At 39.0% G+C, this 23579-nt stretch overlaps 1 protein-coding gene across 2 annotated transcripts in view; it reads right to left on the bottom strand.

The window, feature by feature from the left end:
- The window catches only part of LOC127625679 (mitogen-activated protein kinase 14B), a 40880-nt gene extending 20181 nt beyond the window's left edge, over positions 1–20699 (bottom strand). For both annotated transcript variants that reach the window (XM_052101011.1, XM_052101012.1), the window contains exons 1-3: positions 20284–20699; positions 5636–5765; positions 3892–3950 (exon numbers count right to left, since the gene is read on the bottom strand). In XM_052101011.1, the coding sequence (XP_051956971.1) occupies positions 3892–3950; positions 5636–5765; positions 20284–20402 (308 nt within the window). In that variant the 5' untranslated portion in view covers positions 20403–20699. The remainder of the gene's footprint in view (positions 1–3891; positions 3951–5635; positions 5766–20283) is intronic.
- Positions 20700–23579: the final 2880 nt, after the last annotated feature.

Consider the following 23579-nt stretch of genomic DNA (forward strand, 5'->3'; position numbering starts at 1 on the left):
GAGGTCTTTGTATCATTAAAACGTCCTGCATGTTTAATATTTTAAGACGTCCTCCCCATTCTAAACGAATCATTTATTTAATCAAGCTCAAAATACAGCTCGTTCTGGATTCATGGTTAGAAGTGACGTGACGGTTAGAAGTGACGTACCAGCGTTTGCATATGACCGCCTCCAGCACAAGATAACTACGCTTTAAGCGCAAGACAACTACGCTCATTTCAGTATCGCCGTGCGCCTCACAAGTGTTCAGTCGATGGACAGCGAGCTCTGACAGAGACTACTTGTGCACAGGAAAATTACGATGCCACACAGATGTGCTGTTCCTGGCTGTGGTCAAACAAAACCTCTGAATAAGCTGCCGAAAGATCCAGACGTCAGGGAAAAATGGATGCAGTTTATTTTTTGCGGACGTCCCAGTCACGGCAGTGTTAACTTAAGCGTTTGTTCTGTACATTTTAAGGATGACTGTTTTGAGAACAAATCTCAATATGATGCTGGCTTTGCCAGAAAACTGTTGCTCAAAGATAAGTCCGTGCCGACTATTCTGGGAACAACGACGACGCAAACTGTAAGTAATCTATTTTAAACTTTAAACTACTTTTTAAAGCGCAATTTCATTCATTATGAATAATCACAGTGTTTTTACGTAGTTTACTTGCATATTGTTCTGGCTGGGGGCGTCAATAATTGATACATAGGCACTGACGTTAGCCAATCATAACAGTGGGCGTTAACACTGAAGTCTTAAATGGAAAACGCCCCCAAAACAGACTGTTTGAATCAGAGGATGAGAAACAGGGTGGGAAAAGGTCACAAATCACTAGATTTTAAAAGTTTTTCTTAAAAAAAATTATATTAATACTATAATTGCACCTAAGGGAACATAATAATACAATAAAAAAACCCATGTCATGACCCCTTTAAGTTCTCAAATATATTCTTAAGAACACCTTTTTTTTCTTAAGAATAAATAGGCTTTGATGTTGTCTGATCAGCCTGCTAACGGAGTTGCCTTGTCTAATAGCCTACAAAAAATTCAATACATTGGTAATTTGTAACTATAAATGTATCTATTAACCTTTTTTTTATGTATGAATGTCAAGTGCGTGAGATCTGTTTGGGATGACATTTTAATGTCAGTTTAATAACATTAACCATCAAAGGAGATTTTACTTGCTGCTAACCATTTGATAACTTTTAATATGACATGGAAGAATAGAAAAGAAACAAAAACTTCAGCAGACAAGAGCTGAGGACATTACAGCAAAAAGTTCTCCTTGGGAAGCTTGACATTAATATCGCTTCAGAAAATATGAGGCGGGTAAATGGGAAAAGGTGGCAAAAGTAGTCTCTGCTGTACCCAACTTCGATAAAGATGTGGATTTGTGGAAGAAAGTCTCAGCTTTCTAATGTTATAATTGAAACATGAAAATCCCAGTAAATTCATTAAACATCTTACCTTTTATAATTTAAGATAACTGTGAGGTTATCCTAACTTTTAAGATGCTATTTATGACAATTTTTAAGAAAAACTTTTTTTGAGAATTTGAAGGCTTCTTATGTTTTTTTTCTTAAGAACAATCATAAGTTCTTCCGAAGTTTATTCAGGAATACAGAATATTCTTAACTTTTTTCTTAAGTTAAAAATTAAGAAAATGGTAGTTAAGAAGAAATTTCTTCTTAAGAAAGTTTCGTGAATCCAGCCCCAGATCGGTGGATGTTCTGTCCTGATGGTTGTCCTTCTGCAAGTTTCTCCCATCTCCACATATGATCTCTGGAGCTCAACCAAAGTGACCATCAGGTTCTTGGTCACCTCTCTTACCAAGGCCCTTCTTCCCTGATTGCTCAGTTTGGCTGTGTGTCCAGCTCTAGGAAGAGTCCTAGTTGTTCCAAACTTCTTCCATTTAAGAATTATGGAGGACACTGTGCTCTTGGGAACCATCAAAGCAGCCAAAAATTTTTTGTAGCCTTCCCCAGATCTGTGCCTCAACACAATCCTGTCTCTGAGCTCTGCAGGCAGTTCCTTTGACCTCATGGCTTAGTTTTTGCTCTGATATGCATGTTTAGCTGTGAGACCTTATATAGACACATGTGTGCCTTTCCAAATCATGTCCAATCAATTGAATTTGCCACAAGTGGAATCCAATCAAAGTGTAGAAACATCTCAAAGATGATCCAGAGAAATGGGATGCACATGAGCTAAATTGCAAGTGTCATAGCAAAGGGTCTCAACATTTATGTCAATGTGATATAAAAATTTTTCAAGATGCCATTCACGTCAAGATTTTCACTTGAAACTGACTTCAATTCCAGGTTGTTTCTTACCAAAACCTACCATATGCCTTCAAAACAGGTTTGGAACGGGTTTGAAATGACGTTAGGGCGAGTACATTATGACACAATTTTAATTTTTGCATGAACTTTTCCTTTATGCTTTAAGCTGAGCAATGCAGGCTAGGTCAATTGAGACACGAAAACACTCAGTTAGATGGGAACACTCACTTAGGTGTGGCAACTGCACATATAGCTTTTTGTTTTTCCAATCAGTGTTTTTTACTGCATGTCAGATTGCATGATTTGACCAGATATGCTCGTATAGGTTCTCTTCAGAAGGCTGTCAAAGGAGCAGTCACACTGCAGGACTGCAAATAAAAATTTCTGACACTGTAAGAAATTTGTCAGATGGGGCTGGGTAAAAATATTGATTTTCTGATTAATCATGGTCTTCATTTGAATGATCCCTATGTCAATTCTAAAATCCCAAGATCAATATTTTACTCTGCACAACCCTCTGCAATGCGAGTAAATCACTTTATGAAACAAAAGATTTCTGTGAATAGCCACTAGCTGGTGAATTTTCAGATGTCACTGGCAAATGATTAAGTAAAGAAAAGAGATCCTTTCACTGTGTCATGAGAGTAAAGGTTTGGTTAGAATGTGTATTTCTAATCTGTGTCCAAAGATCCTCACAATCCATTTGTCACTGAATAATGCCTCTTAATATCCTTTCTGTTCTTTAGTCAGTTGTTGATCAAAAACAAAACAAAACAAAAAAAAATCACACAGAGTACGAATGCAGAAAATAAGCTGTGCAACCTCACTCTCTTTAACATGCGCTCAACCAAAACACTTCTGTGATTCTTGCTGAACTGCCGCCATTCTTAAAGTGACAGTAAAGTTTTAGGACTTGTTCTACATAGCAATGTAAACAGTACAAACTATGAATAAAAACAATAAACATGTATACTATATGAACTATATACACTAACTGAGCACTTTATTAGGAGCAATGTTCTAAATAAAGTGCCTGACGTGGTCTTATGCTGTTGTAGCCAATCCGCCTCAAGGTTCGACGTGTTGTGTATTCTGAGACGTTATTCTGCTCACTACAATTGTACAGAGTGGTAATCTGAGTTGCCGTAGCCTTTCTGTCAGCTCAAACCAGCCTGGCCATTCTCTGTTGACCTCTTTCATCAACAAGGCGTTTCCATCCGCAGAACTGCCGCTCACTAGATATCTTTTGTTTCTGGCACTATTCTGAGAATTCTCTAGAAACTGATTTGCATTAAAATTCCAGGAGATCAGCAGTAACAGAAATACTCAAATCAGCTCATCTGGCACCAACAATCATGTTGTGTTAAAAATCACATAGATACATATTTTCCCTATTCTGATAGTTGATATGAAAATTAACTGATGCTCCTGACCTGTATCTACATGATTTTAGGCATTGCACTGCTGCCACACGATTGGCTGATTAGATATTTGCATGAATAAGTAGGTGTACAGGTGTTCCTAATAAAGTGCTAAGTGTGTGTTTAGTTCACTATATTCAGTATAAATGTGCATCACTATATTTGTTACAAAAGCATCGTAATGGCAAATACTCACACGTCATTGAATTCTTCTAGGCTGGTGGCAGTTGTGAAAGCATCGAGGAGGCCAATTACCTGAAACAAAACAGTCATTATTACATATTATGCATTAAACTAAAGCTCAGCTACTATCAATGCAGGCTACAGTGCAAGGAAATAAGCTTCATTTGTGATGACTATCAGTGTTTTCTTGATGTTGGTAACTATGTGGCCCAATGTGGTTCCTCTCGGAGGAAACTGATCACACAATGTGAAATTTGATGCTTCCACTGGTGTACATCCTCTGTGAAACTCTCATACGATTTTGTGTGGGTATCACCTTTATCGCTTGCTCTGCAATTAAACTAGGTGGATTTTGTATTAGTTCTACTGTCAATGCACTAGTGCTATGAGTAACATTGTTCTACATGTTTAACCATGGTTAACAAAGATTTATTCAAAGTGACATGATGTATACACACTGCAGGTAGAGTTGACCTGTGGCAACCTATGGTTATGGGAATCTTCTGGGTCCAATACAACATGAGCTCTAAGGAAAGCATCGGTGGAATTCTGCCAATGAGCAAAACTAATAATTTTGACTTGTCCCTCAGTTTGTAAAATGAATAGGGACGATCAATTTCTGACCAGCCAATCTGTTCTAAGATTTGAGGTTTTTAAATGCTATCATCTGTAAGAAATGCAAAATGCCAGGGACTGTGAGTGTGCAAGCATCCAGGAAAGAATTCTGTGTGGGTGAGAGAGAGAGAGAGTGAGGAGTGGGTGGCTCTAATCCAGCTTAGAGTTTCACCACGTCCCACACTCAAACAGAGGCTGCACAGATGGGTGGACTCTGGCCATGAGGCAAAAAATATAGGGGCTTCTTTTCTTCTATGCAAAAACACATTGAGTGTCTTGACAACAACAACAGGCAATTAAGATCATCTGCCGTATGCCAGCCTCAAAAATAACAGCCAGCCCTTTCATTCTGTTTTGACCTTGTAAAAAAAGGTCATGTCAGTGTTATCCAAACCTATGCAGACCATTTAAAAAAAGGGCCAGATAATTATCTCATATCATCTATCATAGAGCTACTCAAAAAGAGAAATAAATATTTAAAAAAAAACAAGGAACACATTATGAAATAACCATGCACCATCTTTCCCCACACTCTCATTAGCTCACAGACAGCGATCAATAGAGCTTCATAAGGCTCAGACAAATCCCCTAATGGCATTTGTGCTGGTAGAGGATGTGTGTGTTCTATATTAGTTATGAAAGAGGAAGGAGAGGAAGTATCAGATCATGAGAAATAGAAAAGGGCATCATGCAGGTTCTATTGGAAGGGTCAGTTTTGACTTGGTGAAGTAACCACTTTTTTATTTACTAGATATAATTGAAAGGGAACAAGAAATTAGTGGGGAAAGAGAAGAGGGATGGGATATGTTGCAGGCTAGACTCGAACCTGTGTTACCCATATGAGGTCCACATATAAATGCATCAGGAGAAAGTAAGCTAAAAATTGTGGCATGGCTCAGACAGTTTACTGGTTTAATAGAAAGCAGGGTCAAATATTCGCTCGAAGAATTGGAACATCTGTCATTTTTTAAATTCTATTTCCCAGACCCTTTTTATTTATTAATCATTTTGGCTAATTTGATGTGTCCAGTTACCAATAAGAGTGCAATACAGTCAGCTCCATTGAACATATTTTACCATGTTTAAATCATATAGGAGTGTGGGGGAGCAATTGCAGCAATTGTGCAGGTACTTTTCCTTACATTCTCGTGTTTCATGTGTTTGAGCAGACGCAGTTCTCTGTACGTGCGTTTGGCGTGTATGATGGACTGGAACGGCCGTGACAGCTTCTTCACCGCGATCTTCAGGCCTGACTTTGCGTCATACGCCGAGCTGTGGAAAAAGAACAGCATGTTACGGATTTGATCAATACCGCAGGCCACAAGATTGCTGGAGATTTTCAGGTTAAGCTGCAAGTTCCATGAGCATGCCAGGGTGAAATGGGAAGAATCATTTGGTTAAAAGAAACAAGAACATTTCTGTTTTAAAAAGCAATGTTAGAAATTCGGTTAGCACTGTCGCCTCACAGCAAGAAGGTCGTGGGTTCAAACCCTGGTTGCCCCGGCCTTTCTGTGTGGAGTTTGCATGTTCTCCCCGTGTCTGTGTGGGTTCTCTCCGGGTACTCCGGCTTCCTCCCACCATCCAAAAGACATGCAGGCTAGGTTAATTGGTGTCTCCAAAAAATTGCCCTAGGTGTGGATGTGGATGTGGAGGTGAGTGTGAGTGTATGTCTGTCTATGTGTGGCCCTGCGATGGACTGGCGACCTGTCCAGGGTGTCCCCCGCCTTTCGCCCAATGTTAGCTGGGATAGGCTCCAGCCCCCCGCGACCCTGTACACAGGATAAGCGGTTGACGATGGATGGATGGATGGATGGAAGTGCTACAGATTAAAATCTGTGGTTCATTGCTATAGTGTACATGAAAAAAAGAGTGTCAGAAAATTCAAGATATTATTCTGTTTGCCCTCTGTGAGTATTTAGTTGAGGATGAGCTTAAACAATGGTGCTTTTGACTAGGGATGTAACAATAAATAAATTCTCTTCTGATCCAATTCTGATACCTGAACTATCAGTATTGGCGGATACAGATCTGATCCCAGTGTTGCTCTTAATCAGTTTAGAACTGATTAGGAGTACTCTTGGTGTAAAGAAACTAAAGCCTCTAAAATGTAACAATACATTATTTCATTATAAAATAGGAAAACAAAAATTAATTATATAAGAGCATGTGCATACTTTATGTTTAACTAGTCTGCAGGATGCAGCAGCAAAAATAACAGTAATTCCAGTGAAAGTCTTCAGTAGAAAAGAAGCCAGTTCTCTTTACACATTTTTACTTGTATCTGGACTTGCACATGGTTTCAGATCTCTCTCTCTCTCTCTCTCTCTCTCTCTCATTTATATATTTAATTTTAGTTTTATTAGTATATCAATCCTCTTTTCAATCACACAGTAATTTTTGGAACCCAATTCGTTTTTATTGTAATTTCTAATAATAATTATATTATTATTATACATTGGTAATAAATTTCAGTTGTAAAATCTTAATTCTTTTATTTTGAACGTCTGGTGCTGAGCGCTCCAGGAAGTCTTTGTTCGAGTGTTTGTTTGCAGGCTTATTCACAGTAGTGTAATACGCTTCTCATTCAACATCTGGTAAAATGTTTGGCCAGTGCTGTTCTCGATGCATTTTTAATAGCGGATTGCTACTAAACTATTGATCATCTACATCTGAGATGACGTTTGTGTGGAGCGACCAAATATTGCGCTGAGCAGCACAAACCTCTGCGCGTGTTTGTGTTGGCAGTGCGGTGTTCATTCAGTAAAGCATGGACTGTATATTTATTACTAAACACAGCCTTTTGCAAATCACAAAGCTTTTGGATGACTGTAAGTGCCTGAATACAATGCATGAGTTACATGGACTACTTTAATGGTGATTTAAAGGTTACTTTTGTCATTGTCAATGACCAACATGTGGTCAGTATAGGACCTGATCCAGGTATCGGATCAGTACCATCCCTACTTTTGACTCAGAAACTCTGAATTCAGCATGTTTCTGAAATTCAGGGAAATATCATAGTGGGATGTAATCCCCTGACGCTGTTTAGAGTAGTATTCAATGGATATGAGATTTTCAGTGGTCTACCACAATTAATATGTTCATAAAAAAATATTTTTTGTACAATAATTGTATTATTGGGGAAAATGTCCAATAATGGAAATTACGATGGTGTTGTATCATGACTTATGTTTTGATTCATATTTATTGTATCATTTTATCAAATATGTTGTTAAAATTGTATTGTCGAAATCATATCAAACTTGAAGTTGGCCTAGTAGTAAATTGTAGTGGTATATAAAAAAAATAGTAAGCCAAATAAATAGACTAATTAAAAAAATAACAATCTAACTGTTTTTAGACTCTTCTGTGTGCTAAAAAATTTCGAACACTAAAAGGGGTCATGGCATGCCTTTTTTATCTTGATGTTCCTTGAGGTTAACTTACAACATTAGTAAAGTTTTGTGCACATATATACAGTGCATCCGGAAAGTATTCACAGCGCTTCACTTTTTCCACATTTTGTTATGTTTCATCCTTATTCCAAAATGGATTAAATTCATTATTTTCCTCAAAATTCTACAAACAATAACCCATAATGACAACTTGAAAGTAGTTTATTTGAAATCTTTGCAAATTTATTAAAAATGTAAAATAAATCACATGTACATAAGTATTCACAGCCTTTGCCATGACACTCAAAATTGAGCTCAGGTGCATCCTGTTTCCACTGATCATCCTTGAGATGTTTCTACAACTTGTTTTGAGTCCACCTGTGGTAAATTCAGTTGGTTGGACATGATTTGGAAAGGCACACACCTGTCTATATAAGGTCCCACAGTTAACAGTGCATGTCAGAGCACAAACCAAGCCATGATGTCCAAGGAATTGTCTGTAGACCTACGAGACAGGATTGTATCGAGGCACAGATCTGGGGAAGGGTACAGAAAAATGTCTGCAGCATTGAAGGTCCCAATGAGCACAGTGACTCCATCATCCGTAAATGGAAGTTTGGAACCACCGTGATCGGGGGAGAAAGGCCTTAGTCAGGGAGGTGACCAAGAACCCGATGGTCACTCTGACAGAGCTCCAGCGTTTCTCTGTTGAGAGAGAAGAAACTTCTAGAAGAACAACCATCTCTGCAGCACTCCACCAATCAGGCCTGTAAGGTAGAGTGGCCAGACAGAAGCCACTCCTCAGTAAAAGGAACATGACAGCCCACCTGAAGTTTTTCAAAAGGCACCTGAAGGACTCTCAGACCATGAGAAAGAAAATGATCTGGTCTGATGAAACAAAGATTGATCTCTTTGACCTGAATGGCAAGTGTCATTTCTGGAGGAAACCTCATCACCTGGCCAATACCATCCGTATAGTGAAGCATAGTGGTGGCAGCATCATGCTGTGGGGATGTTTTTCAGCAGCAGGAACTGGGAGACAAGTCAGGATCGAGGGAATGATGAATGCAGCAATGTACAGAGACATCCTTGATGAAAACCTGCTCCAGAGCGCTCTGATTGGGGCGAAGGTTCATCTTCCAACAGGACAACGACCCTAAGCACACAGCCAAGATAACAAAGGAGTGGCTACGGGACAACTCTGTCAATGTCCTTGAGTGGCCCAGCCAGAACCCAGACTTGAACCTGATTGAACATCTCTGGAGAGATCTGAAAATAGCTGTGCACCGACACTCCCCATCCAACCTGATGGAGCTTGAGAGGTCCTGCAAAGAAGAATGGAAAGAGAAACTGCCCAAAAATAGGTGTGCCAAGCTTATAGCATCCTACACAAAAAGACTTGAGGCTGTAATTGGTACCAAAGGTGCTTCGACAAAGTATTGAGCAAATGCTGTAAATACTTATGTACATGTGATTTTTTTTTTTTTTTGCTCTCTCGTTTTTTATTTTTAATAAATTTGCAAAGATCATGGGGGTATTGTTTGTAGAATTTTGAGGAAAATAATTAATTTAATCAATTTTGGAATAAGGCTGTAACATAACAAAATGTGGAAAAAGTGAAGCGATGTGAATACTTTCCGGATGCACTGTGTGTGTGTGTGTGTGTGTGTGTGTGTATATACACACACACACACACACACACACACACACACACACATATATATATATATACACTATATTTGTAAAACATGATCATTCTCCACCCTTATTCTTAGCCTGTCAAAAACGGTTTTGGTGGTGCTTCTCTAAGACTTGAACGTAAACGCTCACTGTTATGATTGGCTCTCTGCATTTGACTGGCCAGCTCTCTATATGTCATCTCACAGCACACCAATACTTGGCAGGAGACAGAAGTAGTAATAAGGTAAATCAAGCTTTGATGTTTCGTTGTGAAGGTGGTCATATGGAAATGTCTACCACAGTGTGACTACACAATGGTGAGGAAGTGAAGAATGAGTAGTTTGGCAGTTTGGTTTCAACAAATGGTCTTTTTGCAGTGAGAAGAATGTTTTGTGTTCTGAAACTTACAATATGTTTTTATAGTAAAGATACCTCTTATATGTCAAAGGATCATGGAAACTTTTATTCCTCAAGTCATGACCCCTTTAACGAAGCAATAGTACAGCCCTGTAGGGTGTTTGGCGGTTGTCAGAGCGTTGCTAAATGGTTGCTCAGGTGTTCTGAAAGGGTTTTAGCGCATTGATATGCAGTTGTTGGGATGTTCTTGGTCCACAGACATGGCTCTGGTGCCTCCTTTAATGTAAGGCAATGGCATTTCTTTGCTCGTTTTATCATCCACAGAGCAAAAATCAGTAGTGTAATTGTTTAAAAAAAAAAAAAAAAGTGACCTCTCCAAACAGTGTGGAAATAACTCTAACATAAGTATCAACAATAGTAAATGCTGCTTGCCTTAGCAAACACCACCAATAATTCTTAAAAATTTAAAGGCACTCACAATGCAAAGTTCTGCTCCATTAACAAGAAAACGTTCCTACCCATATTTCCCATCCCCAATTTTATTTTCCAAATGATCTTTGGAACAACAGAAGTGCATAGCAGCCTGGACTGGTGTGGTCAAAAGATAATTGGCTTTCCAGGAAGTGCAAGTAGGCCAGTCTCGTTCATGAAGGGAGACAAAGTTTTGTGCACTATTAGCATTCTCCCAAGAACACACCTAGCCAAAGCATCTGCAGTCCCAGACAAATAACACACTACCGCAGACAAAAACACAAGCCACTAAAATAATCAACTTTGATAACAGACAGTACTTTCTACCTGGATCTTGAAACACTAGATCTGTACTATACCAGCGTTAATGTTAATAGAATCTAAAAAGTGAAGACATTTTTTTTCCCTTAACTGAAATAACAACTAACATAATTGGATAACATGAAACTACATTCAAATGTGTAAATTCAACCTAGTGCCACGACAAATCCAGACATGCATCATCTTTTTAAATGATGTCACATGTAATTTCCTGAACGTATTGTATCATTGCTCTCTTGAAAAGAAAATGTGGAGCCACATTTGAACATATGCAAATTTTAGCTTTTCCTGACGCTTGATAAGACTTATTTAGATAAATCACGCTCACACATACACAGTTTTGATAGAGACACAATGCCAACAGTGGGGTCAACAGTTGTGCAAACTGTTGAATTTAAGTGTTTATTGTTGAGTCTTGCAGAAATGTTGCCCTTCGCCTTATATAACAACACGTGCGTGACTCAAAGCAGCCCGACAGGGGGAAGGCATAGTTGAAGTCTCTATGCTGCAGTCTCTTATGGGTGTGGTGTTTAGATATCTGCTTACAAGCACTGTGCGCAGATGGCTACAAACTGAGCTTTACGTTCAGTAGGGTGATATACGATGGCTGTGCATTGTTTAAACAGAAGACATTACAGACAGAACAGATAGATGGTAGATGTTTTCTGTTATATAAACACTTGTTGGAAAAGAACAGTGAAAAGAGATGTAGTAGGGAGAGCCAAGCCAGTGACGCTGTGCTGATTGTGAAACATGGGAAACCACCAGTAAAAGTTCCATTTCTCTATCAAACCAGGACACAGTGTTGTAGCTTGCACTGGATACAGAGGTTAGTGTAAGGTAAAGCTTCAAACCTAAGCTAAACCAGTGCTGGCCTTAAATAATAAGCAACATAAGTGGATGCATAGGGGCCCGCAACCACCTGATGGCCCCCTACAACAGATTCAGTATTGCTGATTGACCATTTACCCCAAGTGTAAATAGCACTGTTCTCACACTCTTTATGTGCCAATAATCAGATGAAACCAGGCATAACTATGATAAATACTATATAATCTTTGAAGAAATGGTGATTACATGTGAAGGTGTAATTTAATTTCACAACCAATTTTTGAATCAATGGCATGAAGACATAAGTGTGACATTTGACGTGCGCAATTACTCGCTTCATTCATGGACCAGCGAAGACACCATTGTGCAGGAAATGGGGAAGAAACCGGTCTGTTAAGAGCTGCACTCGGCATTTAAACACAGTGACTGGGCACCATTAACTTTACATCAAAATTAATTGTTTAATCTTTAACGGAATTAAATTAATAAAAATACACACACTTACTCGCTCACAGGCCACTTTATTAGGTGCACCTGTACATCTCGGGATTATCTAATCAGCCAACTGTGTGGCAGCAGTGGAATGTATAAAATCATGCAAATATGGGTCAGGAGCTTTTGTTAATGTTCACAACAACCATCAGAATGGGGAGAAAATGTGATCGCAGTGATTTAGACCGTTGCATGATTGTTGGTGCCAGACAGGCTGGTTTGAGTATTTCTGTATTTCTGCCTCATTGTTCGACGTGTTGTACAGAAATGCTTTTCAGCAAAGCACTTTTGTAATGGGTGTTTACTGTCACCTTCCTGTCAGCTTGGACCAGTCTGACCATTCTCCTTAAGCCATTTTTGCACACAGAACTGCAACTTGTTGGATATTTTCAGTTTTTTCGCACCATTCTCTTTACACTCTAAAGACTGTTGTGTGTGAAAATCCCAGGAGATCAGCAGTTACAGAAATCCTCAAACAACCCATCTGCTGATGATTTTATACATTAGACTGCTGCCACATGATTGGTTAATTAGATAATCACAGAAGATGAACAGGTGTACCTAATAAAGTTGCCGGTGAGTATATATAATATACTGTATATCATGGCTGGGAAAAAATATGGATTTTCTAAATCCGATGCATCAGCATCTTCATTCAATATCGATTCTTAAATCCAAAGATCAATATTTTACTTTATGTGCAACCCTCTACTGCAATGAGAGAAAAGGCACTGCTGATGAAGGTCATTAACGACTTGGAGGATCTTGTTGTAATACGTCGATCGACCACTGCCATGGAGACGAAATTTACTAAGGTGGTTACAAGAGTGGGGGATGTCGAGAAATGGATTGATTATCTGGAGTCATCGGAGACTGAATTATTTGCTAATCCGCTGACAACCAAGGTGGATTTGGAGCATGTCTGGGAGAAGTTGGAAGATATGGAGAACTGTAGCCGGTGGAATAGCATCTATATTGTTGGAATTCCTGAGGGAGCAGTCAGGATATGGTGAAATTCCTGGAAGGGTTCTTTCCGAGTCTGCTCAACATAACAGGCCATAAGATAGATATTGAGCGAGCTCACTGGGTTCACGGAGCAAAAAAAATCTCTTGATTCTGAGATAGCCTTGGAGGAGCTTGGCGAGGTAATTAAGGCCTTGCCAACAGGCAAGGCTCCGGGGCCAGATGGCTTTACCATCTACAGAATTGGCTCCACATTTGCTAGATGTTTATACAGAATCATTAAAGAATGGAAAGCTTCCGCCAACCATGACGCAAGCCCGGATCAGTCTCATTCTTAAAAGTAAACAAAGATCCAAGCGAGTGTAAGAGTTACTGTCCAATTTCCCTGATCCAGCTAGACGTAAAAATATTGTCAAAAACTTTGGCTGACTGATTAAGTTATGATATATTTTATACATATAGATCAGGTGGTGTTTATTCAGGGCTGTAGCTCTTCTGATAACATTAGGCGTTTCATCAATATCATGTATTCAGTGATGAATGATCAGAATCCAGTCGCTGACATCTCACTTGATGGCGAAAAGGCACTTGATATGATAGAATGGGATTATAATTTTACGATTTTGGATATGTACGGGAATACTTTTATTGGTTGGATTAATGAATTTTATAGACACCCGGTAGCGGTGGTACAAAGGAATGGATTAATTTCAGATTATTTTACCCCCCCAAAGCGGCAGACACTCTGGGAGTGGTGATTGCTTTCTGAAAAGGTCTTGAGTCATCAGTGTATTACTTCCAGCTAATTCAGAGTCGGGGGACGGAGCTTTAACTTCTAACAAGACATTATGGGACAAAGATTTAAACTTGGTATTGGAGTAGGGAGTGTGGTCTTGGAATCTAAAAAACATCAAGTTTGTATCTAGAGATTCAAGGGTGCGCCTTATGCAATTCAAGATTTTACAGTAATTCTGTTGGACTCCCTCTAGATTGTATAGGCTTGGTCTTAAAGACACAACCACCTGCTGGTGGTTCTGCTATTGATGTGTTTTGGTGGTGTGTTAAGACCCAAGAATTTTGGTTGAAGGTTCAGAGTTTTATGTATGAGGTCTTGGGCATACAAATTTTATTTTGCCTCAGACTCTGTATTTTAGGCAATGGGGCAGTCATTAATATAGGGTATAAACACGTAAAAATTGGGTCCTAACCAGTGTCACAACAGCCAGGCTAATTGTTTTAAGGGGATGGAAGTCAGCAGGAGCACCCCCATTTCAGGAGTGGTGCTTGGAGATGGGGAGGTGGTGGCTTTCTAAGAAGAGTCATCTAGAAGACTGGGGAATTTGGACTTGTTTGTGGGGAAATGGGGCAACTATTTGGCGTTTTTGGAGGACTCTCAAATCAAATCAAATCACTTTATTGTCACACGACCATATGCACAAGCGCAGCAGTAAAAGTCTTGTGTGCAGTTCCGAGCAACATAGCAGTCATGACAGTGACGAGACATACCAATTACAATAAACAACATATTTACACAACACAATTTACATACAAATGTACACCTATTACACAACACAATAATAATATACAATGTACAGTAAACAATACACAAAATATAGAATACACATACAATAAATAGTTGTTGTATTGTGGAGAATATAATTATGACAGTCCAGTGTGAGATATAAGATTAATAAAGTGCAGTGCTGATGTATGTCGATCGTGAGAGATCAAGTGATCAAAAGTCTGATTGCTTGGGGGAAGAAGCTGTCATGTAGTCGGCTGGTGCGTGTCTTGATGCTGCGATATCGCCTGACTGATGGTAGCAGGGAGAGCAGCCCATGACTCGAGTAGCTGGAGTCTCCGATGATCCTCCAAGCTTTTTTCACACCGCCTGTTATATATGTCCTGGAGGGAGGGAAGCTCACCTCCGATGATGTGTCTGGCAGTTCGCACAACCCTTCGCCGGGCTTTCCGGTTGTGGGCGGTGCTATTGCCGTACCAGGCGGTGATGCAGCCAGTCAGGATGCTCTCTACAGTGCTGGTGTAGAACTGTGTGAGGATGTGGTGTTTCATTCCAAACTTCATCAGCCGTCTCAGGAAGAAGAGGCTCTCGTGAGCCTTCTTCACAACGGCCTCAGTGTGGATGGACCATGTGAGTTCCTCAGTGATGTGGACACCGAGGAACTTGAAGCTGCTGACTCTCTCCACCGGTGCTCCATTAATGGTGATGGGGCTGTGTTCTCTGCTCATTCTCAAGCTCATTGGTCTTACTGACGTTGAGGGAGAGGTTGTGCTTCTGATACCAGCGTGTCAGAGTGTGCACCTCCTCACTGTAGGCTGTTTCATCATTGTCAGTGGTCAGACATACCACCGTCGTATCGTCAGCAAATTTAATGATGGCATTGGAGCTATGTGTTGCCACACCAGAAGCTCCAGTGTTGAGGGTCAGTGATGAGGAGATGTTGCTGCCAATTCTAATCACCTGACGTCTGTCTGACAGGAATCCAGGATCCAGCTGCACAGCAAGCTGTTTAAGCCCAGAGCCCGGAGTTTCACATCAAGCTTGGAGGGCACTATGGACACATTACGCTATCAGCGTAAACCTTGATGTTGTCATCAGAGGTGGACCGGAACATCTCCCAGTCGCGTGATCAAAACGTCTTGTAGCATAGAGTCTGATTGGTCTGACCAGCACTGGATCGTTCTGAGGGTGGGTGCTTCCTGTTTCAGTTTCTGCCTGTAAATGGGCCGAATCAGAATGGAAGAGTGGTCTGATTTGCCAAATGGTGAGCGGGGGAGGGATTTGTAGCTATCCCGGAAAGGAGAATAGCAATGGTCCAAATCCCGGTCCCCTCATGTGTTGAAGCTGATGTGTTGGTGGTATTTTGGTGCGATTGTTTTAAAAATTGGCTTTGTTAAAGTCCCCGGTAACAATGAATGAGGCCTCAGGGTGCACGGTTTCCTGCTCACTTATATTCCCATACAGTTTCTTGAGAGCCCGGTCTGTGTTGGCTTGTGGGGGGGGGGGGGGGTGTACACAGCTGTGATAGTGACCGCTGTGAATTCCCTCGGTAGCCAGAATAATCGTCACAGAAACATGAGAAATTTCAGATCAGGAGAGCAGAAAGACTTGATAAAATGTACATTCCTCTGATCACACCATGATTTGTTGATCGTAAAACATACACCACCACCTCTGCTTTTACCTGAGAGGTCTTTCACTCTGTCCGCTCGGTGCACGTTTTGGCCGAGTCTGGAATCTCCGCAGACATCCAAGTTTCCGTAAGGCAGATAACGCAGCAGTCCCTCGTCTCTCATTGGAAAGAGATCCGCGTTGTGTCGGAGCTCACAACGCAGCAGCCACACTCGGAGCCATCTTGAGTCCATCTTGGACTCAATATATATATATATATATATATATATATATATTTCTTTTTTTGTGTGTTTGTGTGTTACACATATGTGACCACATGATGTTTGTTGAGGGTCAGGGTGGGGTTGAGGATTTGGAGGGTTAATAGTGGGGGAGGTTACATATTGACCCTGTGTATACATGTTTTGTTTTTCTTTGTTTAATGTAATAAAAAATGTTAATCACAAAAAAGTACATTTTACGTTCCAAATGTTGTAGTAGATTGCCAGTTAAAAGACTGAGCTATTACACGTGAGATTTTAACAGTAAGTCCAATAATATTAATATAGCATTAGATTATTTAAAATAAATAAATAATTCACCAAAATGTCATTTTCACATTACAAATGTTGTAGTAAGTTTCCAGTGGATAGATTGACATACTTCAGATGAGATATTTACAGTAAATCGAATAATGAATACAGTATTCGATTATTTTCAAAAGAGAAAAAAACAAAATCACCAAAATGTTATTTTGCATTCCAAAGGTTGTAGTAAGTTCCCAGTGGATAGATTGATAAATCTCACCAATAGTAAGTCAGTCTGCACACTGGGACTTTTGCTTTGTGAAATGGTGCATTATCACACTGTAAGTAGCCATTAGAAGATGGGTAAATTGTGGCCATGAAGGAATGTACATTATTGTTGCTGATCCTCAAATAGCTGTGGCATTCAAGCGATGATTGGATTGGTATTAACGGGCCCAAAGTGTGCCAATAAAACATTCCCCACACCATTACACCACCGCAACAAGGTGGTTAGGTCCACGGAATCATGCTGTTGTTGTCAAATTAACCCTACCATCTGTGTGCCTCAACAGAAATCGAGAGTCATCAGACCTGGCTACGTATTTCTAGTCTTCATCAGTCAAGTTTGGTGACCCTGTGCCCACTGCAGCTTTCTGTTCTTGGCTTACACAAGTGGAACCTGACGTGGTCTTCTGCTGTTGTAGCCCATCAGTCTCAAGGTTCGATGTGTTGTGCATTCTAAGATTCTATTTTGCTCACCACAATTGTACAGAGGGGTTATCGGAGTGGTTACTAGTGGTCGACTGATACATTGCAGAGGTAGATAAATCGACCGATATTCAGAATAAAATTTTCCCGTTTGGCCAATTTATTTCTTAAGGGCGCCAATAATCGCCTGCTTGCATGTCAAGCGACTGAGAAATGTAAACGACCAGGCACAGTTCGTTTTGTTACAAGCCATCATGTTACTACAATAATAGACTGACCGGTGTTCAACACACAATGTTAAATCAACAGTTACAGAAATACTCAAACCAGCCTGTCTGGAACCAAGAATCATGCAAATGTCTAAATCACTGAGATAACATTTTTCACCATTCTGAAGGTTGATGTGAACATTTAATGAAGCTCCTAACCCGTATCTGAATTATTTTATGCATTGCTGCCACACGATTGGCTGATTAGATAATTGCATGAATAAGTAGGTGTACAGGTATTTCTAATAAAGTGCTCAGTGAAAGTATGCCGTTTATAGAAAATAATATTGATTCACCTCTCAGTCTGTAAAAATAAGCAAAAATAATTTGAACAGTAGCACACTTACAATGGAAGTCTGTGGGGCAAGTTATTACAGCACAATAAAAATTGAAATACATACTGTTTCAATAGTAAAGCCATAAGACTATGCGTTAGCATAAGACAAGTGTGCTAAAATCACTTACTAACCTTATCTGGGCAAAGTTACATTCAACTCCTGACATGACCATGTAAACCCGGAAACTATTTGCATGATAAGAACAAGGATACCAGAAAGTAGGGCTGGGTATTGATACAGATTTCCCAACTCAGATTTCCATTCACAAACTCTTTATAATTTCTGTTATATTTTCCATTTAGCATATATATATTTTTAAACCCTCAAGAATGCATTTCTCCATAGACTTCTATTGTAAATACATTACTGTTAATACATTTTTTTGCTTGTTTTTACAAACTGAGAGGTGAGTCAGAAATTCTGCCAAAATAATCAGCAGAATGTCACAGATGCTGTCCATAGAGCTTACCTTGTTTTTAACCCAGAACATTCCTTTATCTATAAGACAATGGGCAAGGGAGGCACAGTTGTGGCTTTAGTTCAACCTTGGCTAGATCATAAACAACCTGTACCCAAGAAAGCAAAATAAACCCCAGCAACAAGACCAAAGTAGGCCAAAGGAGTTTCCAATCAGTCAATCACTGCACACCCTGTACCCTGTGTCAGATCACAAATAGCTTGGATTAAATCAGTAAAAAAAACAATGAAAAAAAACCTGACTACAGTAAACAATGTTCTTTGGATGTGCTGTTTTGATTGTACTTCATATTCTTGACAGATGTACTGAATGATAAACACGTTTCTTTTTTCACCTAACTAAATAAAATTAAGTTTATGCACGGTCTAATTATGTGTTTTACATACAGGTTTTCTCTTTGACCCTTGAAAAGCCAGTGGTGCTAGAGTTAGAGCCTTCCAGCAGAGTTCAGATCTATTCTTTCCAACAACAGGACCTGTGTGAAATCAACAGCATGACATATGGGATGTTTGCACACATTCAGTCTGGAGTTTCATGAAGTTTCTGGGCGTCTCACAGAGAAATCCCTCAACTGCTCCAACAGAAAACATCTCTAACAGTCCAAACCAGTTTAAACATGTCAACTGAACAACATTACTGTGGTGCAAGTGGCTACATTATATATTGAATTGATCTGAACATAAAACACTGCAATATGCCAATGCACTGTAGGAGGACTGTAATTTGGCAATGCTATGTGCAGGGTTATAGGTAGCATGTTTTTTATTTTATTTAGCTTGATAGACAAAGTGCACCATGCATGCCTAGCATGGCATATCAGGAGTGGGAATGTTTGACAGTGAACACACTTGAAGCACTTGATTTACCAAGCTGATATGCCCTAGGAACAAACACAAAAGGACTTTCTATTTATATCCCAACCAGAGGACACTGTTAGAAACTGTCTGGGGAAATTATGGTATAAACTCTCCAGACAATTACAACCAAGCTTGTTCTTCATGGTTCATCCCTGATGTCAACATTCAAAGCAATGTGGGTTTTTCCTCCATGAAAATCCCCAAGCCACATGCCAAAGGTTTTTGTATAGTTCTGTGCAATATTACCCAACCATCAACAAAGAAAATCTGCACGCACAATATCTTAAAAGATCTTTTTGAGTAGTTTATGTAATATTTACAACAAATTTGAATCCGGACAAACATGACTAACCAGCTCAGTGGTGAGACAAACACCTAATCATGGAATTATGAGTCAGGAGCAGAGAATGACATCATTTTGTCCTCATGGTTAGACTACTGTAGCATACACAATGTGTATGGCCTTCATTCTGTGCATTTCAGATGAGATTACTCTACATACACGAGTCCCCAGGCATTGAAACTTGAATCTGAAACATAACGTGGACTTTTTATTAGGCTACTGCGTGCGTGGTCCACGCGGTGTTCTAGTGAGAAATCCCCTTTCATTTTCAGATTAAATAAAGTTTCAGTCAATTGTGCCAATGCATGTATTAATTACAGTTTCAGTTCATTGTGCTTATGCATGTACAGTGGTGCACGCACAAAATGCTGTCTACTAGGCAGCTCACTAGGTCTCGAGCATATCAGTGACCTAAACATACATTATTTGACGTTTTCTGCCTCTGGTACAAAACCAATCGCGCTTCGCTAATAATATATTTAGGGTCAAATCTTTTGCAAGCAGGGCTGCAACATGACTCTCTACAAATAGATCTAGAAACCAATTGCTGAGCAAACGCGAGAGGCCCGAACGTTTAAGAAGCCAGATCATGTTATGCAAGACATGGAAACCAGCACAGATATTTACCATACGGATCCATAAGCTCCAGAACCCACTGGTGATAAATTCTGGTACCGATCCGGCACCTCCCATATGGTCTTATTGAGCTCCTGTCGGTAAAAAGTGGGTCTTTCCTTCTGGGACATTCCTGTAGAAGAGTGAAAACTTCTGCGCTGTTCTTGATCACAGTGCTTTGATATGAACTAAACAAACTCGCAAAACAAAAGCGTAGCCTCCAGGTTCACAAACTTATCCCCTTCAAACAACATCGGTGAAAAAATGCATAGGTGCAATGGCTGAAGATCATGCACACGGTCAAACTCTGATCCTTGTGGAGTCGCTGGGTGAGGAAGCGTGATATATCTTGTGCGGATTTTTCGTTTTTGTTCGGTTGGTTTTTTTCCTTTAACAGGTTCTACTCGCGTGATTTTTCCCTCCACCCGTATTCTGTTAGGTCCCGCCTCCTGCGTTCGGATTGGCTACTAAGAGCTACTTACAAGCGGTTTGCGATTAGCCAGTTGAGAAGTCGTTCATCTGGCCTTAGTAACCATAGTAAACAGAGGGACATCATATTGGATAAGTTGCAGAACAACAAACACCCACCAAGTTCTAAGTGCAATGCAAATTTTAATTGGTTAACAGTAGACAAGGCGAAACTATCACATGCAAGTATGACTATTCCTGTGTGTGTGTGTGTGTGTGTGTGTGTGTGTGTGTGTGTGTGTGTGTGTGTGTGTTTTACGAGGACAATTGTTTAGGTTATAAACTGGTAATTACAAGGGTATTGTGCTATAAATGTGGTTTATGAGGACATTTCTAGTGTCCCCATAATTTAAATAGCTTAAAAAACATTTTAAACAATGTTTTATTGAAAATATAAAAATGCAGAAAGTTTTCTGTGAGGGTTAGGTTTAGGGGTTGTGTTAGGTTTAGGGGATAGAATATATAGTTTGTACAGTATAAAAATAATTATGTCTATGGAAAGTCCTCATAATGATAGGTAGACCAACACAACCCCAAAGCAGAAAAGATTAAAGTAAATATAAAAATATATATGTGAGGTGGCAAATTTTGCTTACTAATAAATGTAACTTGTTTCTTATAAGTTTGAAGTTGTTTTTAAATGTCACAAAGATATTTAGCAGAATATCTTAGCTCTGTAGGTCCATACAATGCAAGTAAACAGGGACCAAAACTTTGAAGGTCCAAAATGCACATAAAAGCAGCATAAAATTAATCCATATGACTCCAGTGGTTAAATTGATATTTTCAGAAGTGATACGATAGGTGTGGGTGAGAAACAGATCAATATTTAAGTCCTTTTTACTATAAATCTCCACTTTCACTTTCACATTTAGCTTTCACTGTTTCCTTTGAGACGTTTCTGCAAAGAGCGCTTGATGGCTGAGAGATCCGAATCCTCTGATATCTGGATTCAGTATGTGGAAAAAGTACTTTGTTGTTGTTTTTATTGGTAGCATAAATATATATATATATATATATATATATATATATATATATATATATATATATATATTGGCTAATACAACTTGTTTATTATCTTTTTTTCACAGTATTACCAGTAATAATACTCTCTTCAACAATCATCTGTCTCATAAATGTATCTAGCAAAATAGCGACCCCTGCTGACTAGTTGCAACCAAACGAAAACCAAATCTTTCCCCACTGATTCTTCCAAAGTGTTGCATCAGCATCTGATGAACATACATGCGTTTCCTGAATGAAACCTAATCCGCAATTATTTTATAGATTTTCTCTAGGATTGAAAGAAAAGAAAGACTTAACACAAAAGTGACTATAATGTAGACTTTAAATTGTAACACACGATGGGTATCTTACAAATGAAATGTATTTTTAGACCAACAAATCTAATAAGAAATTCTATCACAGCAGACGGCACATGGATCTCTTTATCATCAACGAAAGCCCATTCACCACTGAAGTTGGCACTTTTTCCTTTCTTAATTCCTTACTTGCTCAATCCACATAACTATTTATTAAACTTAAACGTTTTGTCATATGTGACCTGTGTAACATGAGAGAATTCGAACCTTTTGAAATTTTGTTTTCTACAAAGTCAGCATCATTATGTACAGGAAATAAGTTAGTTGGCCTTTCCAATTAACTCATTGGAGAATAGATTGGAGATCTAATTACAGTCTACTATTATGAGGGCTTTCAATTGGCCTTATAGAATAAATTTACACGCACACACACACACACACACTGTTGAAGTAAATAAAAATAATTTTTGAACCACTCCACAGATTTCATATTAGCAAACTATAAAGTCGTTTATGACATCTACTTTGTGCATGACACAAGTAATTTTTCAACAATTATTTACAGACAGATTGTTTGACTATCACAATTCCAGTGGGTTAGAAATTTACATACACTAAGTTAACTGTGCCTTTTCTATTCCAGAAAATGATGTCAAGCCTTTAGACAATTAGCCAATTTGCTTCTGATAGGAGGTGTCCTGAATTGGCGGTGTACCTGTGGATGAATTTTAAGGCCTACCTTCAAACTCAGTAACTCTTTGCTTGACATCATGGGAAAATCACAAGAAATCAACCAAGACCTCAGAAAAAAATTGTGGTCCACCACAAGTCTGGTTCATCCTTGGGAGCAACAAACATGACCCAGTTACACCAGTTTTGTCTGGAGAAATGGGCCAAAATTCCAGCAACTTATTGTGAGAAGCTTGTGGAAAGCTACCCTTCATTACTCTAAAACGTTTGACCCAAGTTAAACAATTTAAATGTAATGATACCAAATACTAATAAAGTGTATGTAAACTTCTGACCCACTGGGAAAGTGATTAAATAAATAAAAGCTGAAATAAATAATTCTCTCTACTATTATTCTGTCATTTCACATTCTTAAAATAAAGTAGTGATCCTAACTGACCTAAGAAAGGGAATGTTTTCTACAATTAAATGTCAGGAATTGTGAAAAACTTTTAATTTAAATGTATTTGGCTAAGGTGTATGTAAACTTCTGAATTCAACTGTATACAATGATGAGTTAGACTACATGCATGGAATAGTTAATATTAAATTAGAAGAAATGCTCAGACTGGCACTCACAGAATTGTATGTAACTTTTCAAGAAGAATAAGAAAATTGAGACAATGTTTATTGTTATTTTAACTATGAAAAATAAGTAAGTTATACATTTCACTTATCAGGACAAGTGAACAGCATGCATGTTAGTAATTCATTTATTTTTTTGTACTTGCTATGCTATGTTAAAACAGCAAGTTATATCAACTTATAGAGGGCCATTTAAACAAGACT

The sequence above is a fragment of the Xyrauchen texanus genome, chromosome 32, assembly GCF_025860055.1.
Source record: "Xyrauchen texanus isolate HMW12.3.18 chromosome 32, RBS_HiC_50CHRs, whole genome shotgun sequence".
Classification (NCBI taxonomy): domain Eukaryota; kingdom Metazoa; phylum Chordata; class Actinopteri; order Cypriniformes; family Catostomidae; genus Xyrauchen; species Xyrauchen texanus.